The sequence below is a fragment of the Colletotrichum paranaense genome (genome assembly GCF_030867605.1).
Source record: "Colletotrichum paranaense strain IMI 384185 chromosome Unknown Scaffold_6.1, whole genome shotgun sequence".
Taxonomy (NCBI): domain Eukaryota; kingdom Fungi; phylum Ascomycota; class Sordariomycetes; order Glomerellales; family Glomerellaceae; genus Colletotrichum; species Colletotrichum paranaense.
In genome coordinates this window covers 2,819,620-2,836,870 of record NW_026848964.1, presented here as the reverse complement: position 1 = coordinate 2,836,870, position 17,251 = coordinate 2,819,620, and the positions used below count along the sequence as shown (strand labels likewise).

Genomic DNA, 17,251 nt, shown 5'->3' with positions numbered 1-17,251 from the left:
TTCGCTACACAGGGTGTGGGCAGGTGAGTAGAAATGTGAATTTTGTGATGACGTGGATAGGCTTTCGATATCAAATGTTTGGTCTTCAGCGGTGATAGAGGTCTTCTTTTGTAGAGAATGTCAGATACTACATCTTGGTGTAAGTCGATAGGCAAAAACATCTGGTTCAGGTCAATATTGTTACGTGATTACCCAAGGTTTCGCTTATTCCTTCTACCCACTGGCTTCGTCATCGTATATACTACGACGAAGTGGCTGGCCATACAATTACCAAAACCAAACGAGCACATGAAAGCAATTCCAACATGACGTGGGAGACGGGAAGAGAAGTCTGGGGGACGAGGCTGCGGCTAGCATCTTGCCATCGCACGTAGCCTAGCATAAAAGAACATGCTGCACCGTATACACCACGCGGAAAGAAGTACGACCGATGGAAACAAGCCCGCAAGCCGCCAAAAGTGTTTTCCTCAAAACACAATTCGCAGTCTTCTACCACTGGAAAAAGCATAGAAGCGGCAAAGACTACAAGATCTTCCGGGGACCCGTAGAGATTGAGGGGAAACACCCGCCGCGCTTCCGCTCCGCGCCGCCGCCATCGCATGGTGTTTGTCCCATTGATCAAGGGTTCTTACCTACATTGGACCAGTCGAATGGCCAAACCGGTCCCTCCAGTTCAAATTTGAAAGATGCCGACCAGCTAGTGTCTCAACCAGTGGGCCAATGATCATAGGTAGATGGCCCATCTCTTAGTCGCCGCTTTCCATTTCCCTGGGGCGCACTTTGCATTGTTTGAAAAGGGGCAACTAACCCAAGGCACAGAATGGCTGCAGCCAAGCTCGCTGGCGTGCCATTCAGGGGTGTGTCAGGTCGGCGGAACGACTCGAGTGCATCCACACCATCTCCGTGGTGTTGTGGACTAGAAGGTATCAACTGCTGGATCTAGCTTGGGCCTGCCTCGATTCGAGTATCCCCAAAAGCCACCTTGGATGATAAACTTAGCATTGTGATATCGATAGTGGCGGTTCAGTTGCCCATATTGTGATGAAAGCAAGGTACGACTGCTAGCGATGCTCGTAAGAAGAGTCGGGTGGGTGTCTCCCGAGAAGTAGGAAGAAGGCAACGAGATGATCACCCCTGCCCCGGCTCTGCGGTCATGCGGCACAGCAACGTCCCTAACCCATCTGTCATACCTTATCCTCCTGCCTACCAAGATGTCAGCATCATTTCCGTTACGAAAAGAAAATAATGGTTTCGATCGTGTCAGTGAACCTGATCGTCGGTAGCCCACCAAATCGGACCAGGGGCTCGTTCTGGATGTTAATTTTACAGGTGATGCGGACCTCTTGTACGTGCAAAAAGCAAAGGAAATCTCGTTTAGCAATCAATGAATGAGCGCCACAAGTGTGAGAGCGTTTATATCCATCGGTCCTGGGACAGTAAGAAAGATTTGTCTTTCATGTTGTGTCGTGTGAAGGAAGCGGTACAAGGGCGGCCGGATGCCAGCGGCCGAGAGCGCCGGTGTGACGAACGTGGTCATCACGGGCCCTTAGGAGGCGACACCAGTGACACCGTAACCGGTGTGGAGATCAGAACGTTTAGCTCCCGTACCCGGAAGCCTGGGACGTATCTCAGGCGAGTCCGAGAAGAATGACGCAGCGGAAACGGCGTGCCGAGGCCTGGAGCCATCCGGGACAGGGTGGGTTCCATGAGCGACTGATCCTCAACTAGTCTTCCCAGGGATCTTTGATTTGTTCTCAGGGCAGCCCCGTAAGGCGGAGGGAGGCAAGGAGTAGGCGATACTGGCAAAGCCGAAGTTCGGGTAACCTAAGGTCTCTGACTGTCTGCTTGTGATGTACAGATACGGGTGCCCGAATTTGGACAGCTTCGGCCAGTGTGTATAGGCGATCGACCGCGTGGGGTACTCCACGATGGACACGCCTATCAGTCAGACTGTTTCGGACTACCCAGATACTTGGGTATCGTGCCGTCGTATGAAATCATAGCCAACGCACCGAGGCTCAGGAAAAGGCCCGAGGGAGGTTTGCACGGCCAGCTCAGTGGTCAGTAGAACCAAGCTTGCAAGCACCAGCGTGGCAGACCCTGGTGGCTGTAAGCACAGCCTGCCATCGAGTGGAACTTTTGGGGCCATGATGGAATCCGTACCAGCGAAGTTCTCGCTTCCATTCTGACATGCAGCTTAGCTGCATTGGCCTGTCCGATAGGATTGGCCCAACGGGTGCCCGAAATTTGCAGTGAAGGCAGGTCGGACAAGGCATCTCGCGAGGCATTATGCCATGGTGCTTGAACCACCCTCTGGCATCGGAGCTCGCGATGGTAGATTAGTACCTGACAGACCGAATGTGCCATCAAAGTAGCCGCGGGTCGTTGTGCATAAAACCACGATGCACGTGTAAGGGAATGGGGGTCCCATACCGAGACGTCCCCTACCCCGCGGTCATGGGAATCGCCAGCGGACATGTCCGAGAGACATTGATGCTTGGTGACGGGCAGAAATGGTGCCCCCAAAGGCTGCCGCGGAAAACGCTTCCCAATCGATCTGGCTGAAATCATCATAGGGAGATTCTGCAATGTTCCTGCGTCGAGCTGGCTATCGTAAATTCCACTTGCAAAGTACCGTCATATCAGCCGCTCTCTTGGGTCCTTGGCATACGACGCCTTTCATTCGTAGTCGATTTGAAATAACACAAAGACATCCAAATCACTACCGAGGCCCGCTGGCTGGCTGCCCTTCGCAGCCATGGGAGAGTCTCACTCCCGAACACCACCGGTTCGCAGAGGTCTCAGTTCCCAATGTCGAGGGCTTTGGGTCGAACCATATCTCCGGAACCGGTTGCTAGTCCGTGGGATTCGGGTCCGTGGTCGCAGTTGACACATCGGCATCCCGCCCCATGCCACAGCAAAGGGCGAAATCTTCCGGAGAGGCGCCGCCAGGCGACGAGGAAGCCGGAACACCAATCGGTTGTTCCTCAAGGGGGAAGAGAGATGATCAGACGGACCCTCACGTCTCAGACTCTAGACACCTGAATGTGTTGAGTGGCTGATGTTCGTCGAAGTCGGTGACTACCCTGCAGAAGCGAGAACCTAGAAACGGGCGTGGAGTAGGCCACGGCTTCTAGTCAGCCCGTGATCGCATTTACACGGTAAGCGATCATGGTTGGTAGGGCTGAAGAAGACGCAGAGAAGGTGCGTAGATGCAGCGAACGTCATTGTGGGAAGACATTGGTGCCGTCAATCGTGGGTCGGTGTGGCTTCCTTCTGCAGTCTCTCAAGAAGCAGAGGGTGGCTTTTTGAAGGACGATGGCTGAGCAGCGGCGCTAAGGCAGGCGATATGTAGGCAGTCTTGAGGCAGATTCTCAAGATGCAGTGGGATACATGGGGGCTCCTGGCTCGAGAGGAGGCCGCCCTGATCAAGCCCTTGGGCCAGTAAGTCCAGAGAAGGCCATTGGAGGCTTTCCTAGTCACCCAGGGCCATGCTTCGAGGTCTATGGCGCATAGGGCTGAGATGGAGGGTCGAGGAGTGGGTGAGAGTTTGTCTCGCCTTTGGAAATGGGATGGCCCCCATGGTCCCCATGGTCCCTTGTTTTCCCCCCTCCTTTGCTGCTGACAACGACCTGTAGACGAATGCATCCAAGCCCCTCAGACAGCGGAAGCGGGCCGGTAGGATGGACATTGCATGTGGCGCAGCTGACATGGCCGAAGCGGTGAATCAAGCCGAGACATGGGCTTTTGTTTGCCAGACAAGATGCAAGCCGTGTCTGTCCAGAAACTCGGCGAGAAATGAATGGATTGGGCAAAGTGTGAGGTGGGGGAAGTTGTCAGGTTTCTAGTGGAATTGTGTGTGTTTCCATCCGTGGGAACAGCGCCGGGAAAGGCAACAAAACGTTTCGATACCTTGGTCTGAACATCTGGTCAGTGCTGAGGTACAACCATGGGTACTCCTGTATGTACCTCACTCGAGGTATTGAAGTACAGACACCACAAATTACAGATCACCAGTGACCAAAGGGCAATGGCTTACATGCTTGCCTACCTTACAGGCTACAGCCCTTCCCGCGAGACAAGACCGTCTGCTCCTGCCATGCTCGCCTGGCAGTGACACAACGCCGTCGAGACGGGCCGCGTGCGTCTGGTCATCATGCCGTCTCATGCTTCTCCGGTCTTGTTTCCTGCAAGTTGAACTGACAAATGCTCGGGCTACTGCTTCTGCTCCTGCTCGACTGGTGCTGCTGCCCGTTGGCGATACGAGGAACGGTGACAGAACCATGCAGCTGCAGCGCGCTCTTGCATGCCAAGAGAGACTACCTCCTGCTCCCGTGATTGTCTTGTCTCTCTCTCTCTCTCTCTCATCCTCGGAGTTCACCTCCGGGGAAAAGCAGGCAGAAGTGATTTCTATTCCGGTCCGTATCAATCCGGGGTGTTACAAATGTGATAAACTTGTAGAACCTCACCTCAAGAGTGCTGGACCGTCGACGATGCCAATGCTTCCAGATCCTCCACGAGAAGAGCAAAAACGTTCACCCGGGCATCGCAATTGCATCGGGTCATGGCGAGCCCAGCTACAACATACCTCATTGGGATAAATGCCCGCCTCATATGCCCTGCTCATGCCTTGCTCGCGCATCTACGAGGTACTGGTGATGTTGCATCGCCGTCTTGACCTTCAGTTTTGAGAAGCTCAAAGTCAGATAACCCCACAGGCGCTCGTCTTGGCTCTTCTGCGTATACGATGATGGAATCTGTAGAATCAATGCCATGATTGCATTCACTTTGAAGTATAAGTAGTAGATGAAATATTGAAGAACATGCAGATATCGATGTAATTGCCAGTATCGCTCGACAGTGAACAATGCCCGTCATCAGCGCAACCGCAGTCCTCCTAACTCTAGGCCTCTGGGCCCTAGCCGCTCCCGCACCGGTTCCCGCCCCGGCCTTCGTCGCCGCGGACGGCATTATCCCGGGCGAGTACATTATCTCCCTGAAACCGGGCCTCGCCCGCTCCCAAATCGAGTCCCACCTCTCCCGCGCCGCCTCCGTGCACACCCGCCGCCGGCGCGACACCACTCCCACAGGCGGCATCAGCAAGACCTTTTCCATCGGCGCCTTCAACGCCTACGCGGGCTCCTTTGACGAGGCCACGCTCGCCGAGATCCTTAGCGGCGACGTCGAGGGCGCCGTGGCTTCTGTCGAGCCGAATCGCCTCGTGGAGATTGACGCCCTCGTCACGCAGGATGCCGCGCCGTGGGGTTTGGCAAGTTTATCGTCACTGCATCAACTGTCGAGCTCGTCTGATGGTCAACCTTATACCTACGATGACTATGCGGGCGAGGGCTCGTTTGCGTATATCGTCGACACGGGCGTGCAGGTGTACCACCCTGACTTCGCGGGCCACGCCGTGAAGGGATACAGTTCGCAGCCTGACGAAGAGTTTGATGACTTTGGCGGGCACGGCACGCACGTTGCTGGGACGGTTGGGTCCCAGACGTACGGGGTCGCGAAGAAGGCGACGGTTGTGGATGTTAAAGTCCTTGCTGGTTTTGTAAGTCGCCTCTGTCTCTTTCTTCGGTTGCTACCACCGAGGATGTCGCTCGTACAGTGTGACTGGTGATCAAATCTACCTGTCAAGTCTAACAAGTCTAACTTTCGGGGACAGGGCACCGGCAGCGTCGCAACGGTCCTCGATGGCTACAACTGGGCCGTCAACAACATCACAGACACCCCCGGTCGCCTCGCCAAGTCCGTCATCAGCATGAGTCTCGGTAAGAACCCCCGAAATTCAACCGCAAGCCAATATTGCGCCCGCCGGCCATAGATGGGTACTCCCCCCCCCCTTGGAGTTTCGACTAACACGCAACCTTCCCTCGGTTTCCTGCTGCAGGGTTCCCAGTAAGCACAACAGCCTCCGCCCTCGACGAGGCGGTCAACGCAGCCTACGACCTGGGTGTCCCGACCGTCGTGTCGGCCGGAAACCTGAACCAGGACGCCAGCCGGCGCTCGCCCGCGCGGGCGGCGCGCGCCTTCACGGTGGCGGCCGCGGACTGGAACCGGACCCGGGCGTCCTTTTCCAACTTTGGCAGCCTGGTCGAGGTGTTTGCGCCGGGCGTTGAGGTGCGCTCGCTCGGACTCGACAACGGCACGACGGTGTACTCGGGTACCTCGCAGGCTGTCCCGCACGTAACGGGTCTGATTGCGTACCTGAGGGGCAAAGAGGAGGATTTGTCTACTCCGGATGAGGTGTTTGCGAGGGTGAGGGAGCTTTCTGTCGAAGGTGTGGTTCGGGATCCTCAGGGTACTGCCAATCTGCTTGCTTTCAACGGTGCTGTTTCCTCCTAAGGGTCCGGGGCGTGTAAGTGCGTGTTGTGGACTCGCAGGGCCAAAGAGGAAAGGGGCGCAGGCGTGGAGGTATTTTGCCAATGTTGGGTCGCCGGACCTGATACAGACACATGCATTACTTACATGTGAGATACATGGAAGCAGCAGCAATCATCCATCCTGGGTGAAGAGTCTCTGAGACTGTGTCACTTGGCTCTCACAGTCGGGTCCCCCGGTCTTGCGTCTGTTTCGGAGCAATTCTCAACTTGGAACTTGTATTTGTTTGCTTGAATTGGCGGTACATGGGGGGTTCGTACTCCCTCAACCTTCGAGCACTTTGTAGAAAGTCTTTGGCATATCTTTCCAGTGGTTCTGGATGCCTGGGCCTGGTTGAGACGCAATGTCATTGGTATCACTCTGTCCGGATACACTCCTCAGCCAGCAGATTGCTTCCATAACACAGGGTATTTTAAGAGCCCGCTTGGTAAGCTCGCCGGTCCGGCCTCGGTGTAGTCGCAGATGCCGAAACGGCAACCCTCAGGGCCCAGTAACCCTTTGCCTAGCGGAGCCGCCGTTTCTATTGGCAGCGGCGGGCGCCGACAACACACCAACCGCTTTCGATGCTGGGCCGGGGAAGGGGAAAAGCATGGTGACTGCATCGAGACGTGGGCGGGCCGGCTAGTGTAGTCTCTAGACTGTAGTACTCCGTAGGCTGTAGAGCAATGGAACAAGAACTGCGGTCTTTCGAGCTACGCCAAGGTAAGGTAGCCGTAATGGTCTGGGAGAAAGGGGTGCCTTGTCCAACAAATCCACAGGTGAGCACGTGTTGTCGCGGGGAACCCACCGTCATCCATGTCCTCTCCCTGCTCCACTCGCCGTTCTCTCTTTTCAATCTTGTGTTTATGGATTCTGGAGGGTGACTGGCCCAGTAGGTGGGAGCAAATCTGCGAATTGGCGATGATGACCTGCCTGTTCGCCTGCAGGGCTTAGCCGCCCACCACCAGGGGGGCCAACAGAACCGAAACAAACAGCACAGCCACAAAGAAACGACAACTTTGTATCCGTAATGCAGGTGAACTAACAAGTCGTTGGTGTCATCATCCAAGGGGTATGGAAGCATGGTGGAAGGCTTCGCCGAGACTAAAGCTGGCGGGGGGGGGGGGGGGGGGGGGGGGTGGGAAAAAAACCCCGGGGGTTTGGGGGGGGGGGGGGGGGGGGGGGGGGGGGGAAAAGGGGGGAAGGGAAGAGGGGGGGGGGGGGCGAGGGGGGGGGGGGGGGGGGGGGGGGGGGGATATGGTAGTGATGATAAATCCCGTCGGTGTTTGGAGAGGGTGAGAGGTTGGGATGAGATGGCAACATGGGAATAAGGAACGAAATGAAGGACGTGGAGGTTACGTCCAACATCCGAGAGAGGTCGGAAGAGGGAAGGAGTGGGGATGAGAAGACGGAGATCTGGAGAGAAGGAGGTTACTGCGTACCTACGCAGTACTTGCTCTTGTGCGATGAACAGACGTCGACAGGTGTATCCGTACCCAAGCATATTGAGGATACAACCAACATTGTTCACTTTGACTATTTCCTCGCTTCTCCTTGCCCTATGAGCGAGTATCTCTTATGAACATCTGCCGACTACTCACCCATTTCTATCCATTTATCAGATTACCATCGTTGCTTATCCATCTCCGCTCCCACTTTTCGTTTCGCTTCGTTGAAAGGGCTCAAAATCGAGACTCTGGCGCTCATTGCAGGGTACCTCGAACGTTTCTTCAGACCATCGCACACAAAGGCAGGGTACAAGGACGAGAGCGGAAAGACCCAATTACCAATTGGGGCAAGTTCCTCGACGAGCCGGGGACTAACATGGACGGGCCAGGTACTCGACCCCTGTCTTGCATGTACTTCGCCGACGCCAACAGGTACCGCGGTACGTATTCGGATACACAAAAGTTGTTCTTTTTCTTCCCATCTCTTTGATCTGAAGGAGAGCGAAGGAGATCGCACAACGGGCCAAAAGGGTGGACAGAGGAAGGCAAGGTCTCTCGTGTTGCACCGAGAACGTAGGCATTCCTAATTTCATACCGTGTACGGAGTACGACAGGCAAGAAGAGCCATGCTTGTGAGACGTTGAGTTCTTTTCCTTGTGCGCATTTCCTGTCCAGTAAAACAGAATTCCTGCACTGTCAGTCAGATTACCTTTCCTACCTGTCACTCAAGTACCCAGGAGTAAATGCCCTGCCCTCTCTTCTGCTCTTCTGCTCATCTACTTCATTTTCGCCTTCAGAACGAAGTACGGATAGCAGATATTCAGAAACGTCTGATTCATCACGGCGAGCCTCACTGACTCTGGTTTGGGAGAACGCGCGATACAAGTCTAAGGTAGCGTACACAGGCAACAGGTGCGGCGACCCAGACCAGACGCCTTGTCTCGCCTGCCCTGGAGGGGTTCAATGTTTCTTGTATAATGAATGTTTGCTTCGTGCTGGTATTCGTACTCCCTCCCCCTTGTCTCTTTCTCTCCAAGTCTCTCTGGCTCGCACACCTTACTTACTTGACCGAGTACTTTGTCCAATACTACATACGGATACACACAATTGACAATTGAGATGGAAAGCAGTAACGATTTCAATGCCGTGGATGGCTCAAGCCTCTCTTCGTCGTCGTCGTCTTCTTCTTCTTCTTCTTTTTCTCCTCCTCCTTCTTCTACTACTGCTACTACTTCTTCTTCCTCTTCCTCCTCCACCCTCTCTCTCAACCCTCACCTCTCTCCTCCACCACCCCACCATCTGCGGATACCTTTTCTTTTCTCTTCCGCAGCTTGAGCTAGGGGACTAGCCAACTCCGATCCCCCACTCCCAGCCCCGTTAGCCCAACCTCATTCGTTCATCTCTCGCCTTCCTCTTCCCCCCCAGTAAAGAGCCCCCCAAAGCCCAGAGCCCAGAGCCCAGACTTCTCCTCATCCTCCCTTCTTCTGCTTCTGCTCTTGGCCAAGTCTGGCTTTTGGTCGCTTCCATTTGCTTTGGTCTCAACTGATTGTTCTTCGGCACCTGGGTCTTCCTGATCTCTCTGCTGCATCTGCTGCACAATTGCTTTCTTCTCATCCCAGCCCACTCGCCTAGGCCTGGTCTGGACCTGATCCTCGCTCTCCTCCAACCGAGTGTTCACTGGGCATTTCTCTGACCATCTTGCCGACCTTCGATATTCATCCCTGCTTCTTTTGGTTCTGTCCGTCATCAGACTCGAAGCCTGACATCTACATCGACATCACTAGCCTACCTACACCATCATCTTCTTCTCCAATATCGCAAGTATCGCCAGATTCTCACCTACTTCTACTGTTGGCTCGCCCTCAGCAACCCGGATTCTGATAACCGTCTCCCCACGTCAGCCCTCCCTCCCTCCCTCCGGTACATGCCAAATCGACGTCGGAGGTCCTGCATGCAGTACAGCATAACGCAGCAACGTATCCCTCCACCAGTGCCTACCTAAAAGACTGTCAGCGTCTCCTCTCTGCCCATCACCACGGCTCGACACCACACCACCATCGAACAAGATCCCGGTCCGGGTCTGCGTCTACTGTTCGTTGCAAGCCACCTCTAGCTTCACAGGCCTCCACATCGCGACTTGTCTCATTGCTTGGCTTTTCCTCTTCCTCTCACCCTCTACGGAGTAGTCTACCTATCCCTCCAGGCCCTCTCCAGGTCCCTCCCCCCTCCCACCGTGGATCTCGGTCTCCCCTACTCGGATCCCCCTCTCCCCTGGTCCCTGTGGTCCAAGCTACTGATCTGTTGCTCCATTCACATCCAGTGGCTTGTAGCGTCACAACACTAGCTACGGATGCCCAGGTCCGCGCCCACACGCCATCCGCCAGCCCTATATTACTCTATCCTCCGTCACCCGTGACTCGCGGCCCCCAAACTCCTTCCCGCTGTGAAGGCTGCTGAGAGCTGCCCAAACACCCTGTCATTGCACATCTGATCAGCAAGCCGAGAAAGCAAACTATTATATCACCCCAGTCAAGACACAACTACTCGTCATTGCCCTTCTTTGCTTTTGATCGACATTCAAAGAGAGGTCTAAGCAACAACCGTTGTGCCTCTCCTCCTGAATCTTCTCACCTTATCTTTGCTTTTCCCACCTCACCCTCCTCTACCTACCTACTCCTACAAAGTACTGAAGCCTGCCCCCCTTCAGCCTGGACTCCTTTCTTCTTGGCGCCTTTTTACAACTCCTTTAGTCATGTAAGTGCGAGAGCCTAGAGCTCGAACCGAGGGATATACCCCGTCCCTCAGCAGATCGCCCCTCCGCCGGACCCGTTCCCCGTCCTGGTCGATTCTACACTAGGCTTACCCTGTCTAACCGCCGAGTTCACAGACCACCCGTCATCGCGCCGACCCTTAGCTTGCCTTAGTTACTATCTCCGCGCCCCGGTCCCCCCTTCTACCCTAAAGAGCTCCCGAATCCCCTGCATTCCGGCCAGACACTTTTTTTTTGTGGTGGTTCAGCTTCTCAACTTCGCCGTCTTCAGCAACACTTTTGTTGGGATCAAGGGTCAGACAGACATCTTCGTGCGCGACAAAGAGTCCAAGGCGATGAATGCATATGCGACAAAGCCTCGGCCATAGATTCCACCTCAACTCTACACAGCGACGATGTCGTCCTACAACGGCGCCGACGCGAACTCGGTCACATCGACCAGTCCCGCCTCCGAAGACTCCCAAGCAAAGCCCAAGAGGGCCAGAACCAGTAAACCGAAAGTTAAGACAGGATGCAACAACTGCAAGTACGTGACGCACCCCTGCTGTACTTGTGTTCGTGGGCAAGAGCCTAACATGCTCACCGTAGACAACGGCGCATCAAGTGCGACGAAAGACGACCCTCCTGCTCGCAGTGTGTACGCTCCAAGAAGATTTGCACCGGATATCCACCTCCGAGCCGCAGCGCGAGACCTCACGAGGTTCTCGCCATTGCTCCAAAGCCTCTCCTGGCCGCCGCTCCAATCAACGCCGCTCCCGCGCGAGCCCCCATCGAATTACCTCCCAGACGAGTTCAGAAGATTCAGCGCCGACTGACTCCTCCGCAAACCCCGAATGACGCTCCTTCAGCCATCACCATGTACCGCCCAGCGGGCAACTTACAGCTGTCACCTCAAGAAGGTCTCTATTTCCAGTTGTTCCGCACTCATACCGCAAACGAATTATCTGGTTATTTCGATTCCGTCTTCTGGACGCAGACAGTCCTACAGGAATGTCATGCTGAGCCCGCCATCCGCCACGCAGTGGTCGCTCTTGGGGCTCTGTATAAGACCCTAGAACAGTCCTGCGAGTCCCCGCCAGGCTCACCATCCGACGTGATGAACCCCATGGATGACGCATATCGACATTGGGAAGTGGCAGTCAAACAGTACTCGGAGGCCATCAACGCACTCGTCCAGCTCCACCGTGACCAGAAGTCGCATCGGACTCTGTTGATGGCAAGTGTACTGTTGGCTTGCTTCGACTCGTTCGTCGGGGACCATCGCCAAGCGATACGACAAATTCAGACTGGCCTCAGCTTACTGGAGAAGCTGCGGGCCGAGCGAAGAAAATCGTTTGTACCCCTCTCCGAGGAGCCTGTTGAGGAAGAACTGGTCAAAATGTTCACGAGGCTGGCCATCCAAGCCAAGTCGTACGACATGGCCTTCCACTTCCCCGAGCCATACGTGATTCGGCTTACGCCCCAAAACCCCGAGCTCCCCCAGTCTCCCCCTTCGGACGCCGGCAGCTCACCGTCATCCATGAGCTCATCATCGATGCCGGAACAATTCTTCAATTTGATGGAGGCTCGCATCGCTTGGGACAAGCTTCTCGAGAAGATGCTTCGCTTTACCGAAACCTTGTTCACGTATCAAAAATCAACAGGCGCCAACGGACCGATGGGCATTCTCCCCAAATCGTTGAAACAGTATGGCATGAGCTTCAAGGGACAACTTGACGCTTGGTCCGAAGCATTTGAGTATCTCCTCGAATCGCGCACAGCGCCCGGCGTCAGTCATCAAGAAAAGGCCGGCATCGCGGTCCTGAAAATGTTCCAGATCATGAGCCAGATTCTGTTCCTTATGACGTACAGCGACAACGAGTCGCAGTTTGACGTCTTCCAACCCCATTTCAAGGCCATTGTCGACCTTGCTTCTGAAGTGGTGGGCGATGAAGAGAGACGAGCGGCAGCCAAGAGGTGTCCCGACCCTTCGCAGTGTACTCACCGCCACAATCATACCCCGGATATCTTTGGCGGTCACGAGTACAATACTTTCCACATCAAGCCGAGCTTCAGTGCCGACCTGGGTATCGTCCCGCCCTTGTTTGTGGTGGCCACCAAATGTAGGCATTCCGTCATCCGGCGACAGGCCATCCAGCTTTTGAGAAGCAGCGCGCGGCGGGAAGGCATGTGGGACAGTGAGCTCACAGCGCGAATTGGACAGTGGGTTGCCACGATTGAGGAGGAAGAGCCTTTATCTTCACCGTCTCCCGATGCGCGTGGCTCCCAAGCCGGCGCCAATGGAAGACACGGATCGGTGGATTTTGGCGAGGGCATTCCGCTAGGACCTGGTGGCAATGCTCGTTGGGATGATCGAAGGAACAGTGCGATTCCCGGACTGATCAAAGCGAAGCGATCTGTCCCCGAAGAGAAGCGCGTCATGGTTCGGGCGGTGGACTTTGACCTGAGGGCCAGATTTGCCAACCTCCAGGTCGGTACTCGTGGCATCATCACCGGCATGCCAGACATGCGGTCCCGTGTTACCCATATCACGTGGTAGGCCACTGCCCAAGAAAAGGAGAGCATTTGAGGATGATGGGGCTTGAGCGAGCGAATTTCATGGGAGACATTGAATTGGTCATAATTGCGTTTGATTTTTGTATTGGATATACCCCCGGCAATGTGCAAGACACGAGTGGTCATTGGGCCGTTTCTGGATCTCTTCTCAGCCACCTTACTACACAACTACGACAAAAAGTCATATGATCTGATGATTTATGGGAGTATCAAAGCGTTGTTACTGTCATAAGGACACAAGAGCACCGAAGCCGGCAAGGCCGTGGGTTTCAAGCAAGGAAGTGAGCGATAGCACTGCATTTCAGAGGAGTCGTGATCACACAAGAGGGAGAGCGTGAGAGAACGAAAAATAAAAGAGATCAAAACCTGGACTGCGCAAGCAATAATAGTCAACCTGTAGGTTAATCAAGACAATGATGACGCGGCACTAGGGCATGCACGAGAAAAGATACATTTGGCTGGTTTCCACATCGATTCAAGCTATCATTGCGAGTGAATGCATACCAAACTTAAAGTAGAGATGTGATGTCTATCAGCTGATGGCAGACAGAGTCCGAAGGCATATGGACTTATACAGGACACTTGCCGTCATTCACGGACCACGCATACCTAGGACCTACCCCAAGCACGGACTCCCGCGGCTGACAGGTTGACGAGCGGTAAGGTACCGGTATACTATCTGAGTTCTGTCCGCCCGGCCCGGTCTCGTGTGGATCCTTTTTGGGGATCGATGGCCGGCGGCTGGTTCCACTTTCTTCCGCGAACGTCCCGGGGCTGAGCGGAGAAGCGGTCCGCATTTGACATTGAGCATGATGGCTGCGTTTTTCGAAGCCTTCTCAGTGAAATCCACAGTACCTTGACATGTTCTTCGGAAATGTTTCTACCCGACGCCGAGTTGAGGAAAGAGGAGAGCCCTGGGAGGAGTGTCCTCACGTGTTAATCTAGTCGAGAGTAGTACTTGGTATAGTGGAGGCAGGCCATCTCGAATTTCTCTTTGGGGAGATGAGGGGGGGGGGGGGTTCGGCTTGACCATTCAATGTTACTGTTCGTCTGTTTCCTAGCAACGGGGGAGCTGCTGGGATGATGCCAGCGAGAATTAGGGGAAAGGGAGGGACAAATTTTTGCTTTCGATTCACGGTGACATTCCGTCTGCTGGATGGAGTTTTCTTTGGGCGATGCAGCTTTTTTGTGTATGGCAATGCTTGACTGGTCCAAGGAGATGGGGAGTAGAACTGAACGCTGCTTCCATCCCATCCCAGTTCATCACAACTCATCTACGTTAGCAAATGCGCAAGAGGTTCTCTCTCGCTCTCCAGTGACTGTGCTTGAATAGAGGAACCGACGAGGAGGGGCGAGATGTGATGGTAGCGAGGGGCAATGAGAGATCGACCCGCCCCCAGTGGGTTGCTGTTTGTCATAACTCCATAAGAGAACAGAGAAGAAGAAGCAACAGAAGGCAAAAGAGCGCGCAGTATAGAATAGCGCGGCTAATAGAGCTGGTGAGAAAACAAGAACGCATGAATTAACCATTTGGCTTCACAGCGGTTTTCCCAGTCACGGTAGCAGATTAGCGGATACCCACGGGCAATTGCCGCGTCTTAGCCTGGGTAGGGCGGTGACACGAATACAGAATGTGGATAGAAGTGAAGAAAAAATGGCGATCTAGAAGCAGCCAGTTCAGAAATTGCCATGTGAGTGGGGGGGGGGGGGTTGCTGTTGTTGTTTCTTCTCTCATCTTTTTTTTTTCTTCAAAAATTTTGCTGATGAGGAAGGTGAACTTTCATGGAAGATCGTTGCTCGGAGAGGTCCTATTGCGGACGAGACCCCGCTAGGGGTCCAGGCACGGTGGTCTTGGACTGGGTAAGAAGAAGGAGGAGGATCCTTTCCATCGGGTCTAGCTTTTCGGTCTTCAGCATTGAGCGGGAGCTTAACACAATGATCTGAGAATGCCGAGTGGGAGACACCACGGTAGCATGTGGCTCGGTTAGCGGTAAGCACGTTCAGGGCACGCTTGAGTTGTATTCTTGGCGATAGTGTACTCTAGAGACATTCCCAATTGAGTTTGGATCGCAAGGAGTCAAGATGGACTTACAGCAAACCAAAAAAAATTCACCATGCAAACGCAAGTGTCCAATGGGCCCGCTGGAAATGCTCCGTCTGGCGCCAATTGGGTGCGTCTGGGATTTCCAAAAAGTTCGAGATCAACAGGGACGTGGGGACACGATCCAATGACATCAGTCACCGCCGCCCGAATGTGCAATGGCCAGTCAAGATTGCAGTTTTCGTCCTCTATCCTTGAGAGCTGGCGTCACAGAAACCCAAACAGCACAAGCACATACGAGAGGTGACGAGGTGACGAGAGAGATGCAGGCGCCCTGTTCGAAAAATTTCTTCATTTACTTTTCCCCTTGTCTGTTTGTTCCTGGCGTTACGGTTGCCTCTCTGCTGTGGCCCATTCACCCCTCCCCTCGCTCCTCTTTCCCCCACGTATTCAGAACCACAGGGTCCCTTTTTTAACAGATTTTTCTACCCATTCAATAGGAGAATAACAAACAAACAATACGAGACAGGAGTAATAGTACATGTACCAATAATTTGATAAGCAGCCCAGATTCACGCCTTGAATACCTCACTTTGGTACTTAATACCTAAGACATCGTTGCCCCTTGTGCCGCCCAACCCACCCCTCCACCGCCTGAGCTTTGCTTCTGAACAAAATCCTTTGCGACTCAGGCTAATTACAACCCCGCCAACTTTTTTTTTTCCCTCTTGTAATCACTACCCCGCCACGAAAGAAAGTTGAAAAATCTCATAGCACCCTTCTTGAGATTTCTCTTCCCTCCTTCTTCGACTCTCCTCACTCACTCACTCGCTTCTCACACTTCATCACCTATTCTCTTACTCCTCCACACACAGATAAACAATACCGCCAAAATGACTGAAATGGTTGAGACTGGTGTCACCTACGAGCAGCTCGCTGACCTCGAGCGCGAGTTCGAGCTCGTTGAGAACGAGATTGGTATGTTTTGATTCTGTTTGCACAAGCCCTCACATTCCCCACGGACAAGAGATGAAGGAATCGTCTTCTTTCCATCTCTTTTCCTTACCTCGCCTCTATTTCTCACCCGACTAACACCCCTCGCCAGTCCGCAAGCAGTACGAGCTCTCCAAGCCTCTGTACGAGAAGCGCGCCGCCGTCGTCTCCAAGATCCCCAACTTCTGGGCCCTCGTCTTTGAGCAGTCGCCCCCCGAGGTCGACGAGCACATCCAGCCCTCCGACGCCGCTCTGCTCCTCTCCTCCCTCAAGACCATCTCCGTCTCCCGCCCCGAGATCGAGAACGGCTCCGGCGGCGACCCCCGCTCCCTCACCATCCGCTTCGAGTTCAACGAGAACGACTACTTTGAGGACGCCGTCGTCGAAAAGACCTTTTGGTACCGCCACTCCGCCACCTACACCGGCCTCGTCTCCGAGCCCGTCGACATCAAGTGGAAGGCCGGCAAGGACCTGACCGAGGGCCTCCTCTCCGCCGCCAAGAAGGTCTGGGACCAGGGCCCCATCACCCCCGGCAAGCTCACCCCCGAGGCCGAGGCCCTCCGCAAGAAGGTTGAGGAGACCGCCATGGGCGGCGTGTCCTTCTTCTCCTTCTTCGGCTACGTCGGCAAGCGCATCTCCGCCGAGGAGAGCGCCGCCGCCCTCGCCAAGGAGGTCAAGGAGTTCGAGGACCGCAAGGCCGGCAAGAAGACCGCCGAGGAGGAGGAGGAGGGCGACGAGGACGAGACCGAGTTCGAGCTCGAGATCTTCCCCGACGGCGACGACGTCGCCGTCGCCATCGCCACCGACCTGTGGCCCGAGGCGCTCCATTACTTTAGTAAGTTCCTCCGCGACGGTGCCGTCGCTGCCGAAGAAGGACGAGACGGAGACTTACTCTCAATGATAGCCCAAGCTCAGGAGGCCGGCGAGCTGTCCGATGCCGACTTTGAGTCCGACGACGAGGAGGACGAGGATGAGGAGATGGGCGACGCCGAGACCACCCCCAACAAGAAGCGCAAGGCTTAGATTGACGACTTACCACCGACGACGACAACACCCCACACCCCGCAACACACATAC

General features: G+C 54.6%; 5 protein-coding genes across 5 annotated transcripts; 4 read left to right on the top strand and 1 right to left on the bottom strand.

The window, feature by feature from the left end:
• Window positions 1-3,249: 3,249 nt before the first annotated feature.
• CPAR01_08602 (uncharacterized protein) lies at window positions 3,250-3,648 on the bottom strand (the record flags this gene model as incomplete). The annotated part of the gene is made up of 1 exon (XM_060492870.1): window positions 3,250-3,648. One exon carries the CDS (start codon window positions 3,646-3,648, stop codon window positions 3,250-3,252), a length of 399 nt encoding a protein of 132 aa, XP_060349240.1.
• CPAR01_08601 (uncharacterized protein) lies at window positions 3,380-4,659 on the top strand (the record flags this gene model as incomplete). Its single annotated transcript, XM_060492869.1, has 4 exons — window positions 3,380-3,444; window positions 3,935-3,961; window positions 4,010-4,418; window positions 4,462-4,659. 4 exons carry the CDS (start codon window positions 3,380-3,382, stop codon window positions 4,657-4,659), a joined length of 699 nt encoding a protein of 232 aa, XP_060349239.1.
• A 208-nt stretch (window positions 4,660-4,867) lies between these two features.
• Window positions 4,868-6,351, top strand: CPAR01_08600 (alkaline protease; the record flags this gene model as incomplete). The annotated part of the gene is made up of 3 exons (XM_060492868.1): window positions 4,868-5,557; window positions 5,672-5,777; window positions 5,897-6,351. 3 exons carry the CDS (start codon window positions 4,868-4,870, stop codon window positions 6,349-6,351), a joined length of 1,251 nt encoding a protein of 416 aa, XP_060349238.1.
• A 4,628-nt stretch (window positions 6,352-10,979) lies between these two features.
• CPAR01_08599 (uncharacterized protein) lies at window positions 10,980-13,123 on the top strand (the record flags this gene model as incomplete). The annotated part of the gene is made up of 2 exons (XM_060492867.1): window positions 10,980-11,110; window positions 11,173-13,123. 2 exons carry the CDS (start codon window positions 10,980-10,982, stop codon window positions 13,121-13,123), a joined length of 2,082 nt encoding a protein of 693 aa, XP_060349237.1.
• Window positions 13,124-16,074: 2,951 nt separating this feature from the next.
• On the top strand, window positions 16,075-17,197 carry CPAR01_08598 (uncharacterized protein; the record flags this gene model as incomplete). The annotated part of the gene is made up of 2 exons (XM_060492866.1): window positions 16,075-16,159; window positions 16,287-17,197. 2 exons carry the CDS (start codon window positions 16,075-16,077, stop codon window positions 17,195-17,197), a joined length of 996 nt encoding a protein of 331 aa, XP_060349236.1.
• Window positions 17,198-17,251: the final 54 nt, after the last annotated feature.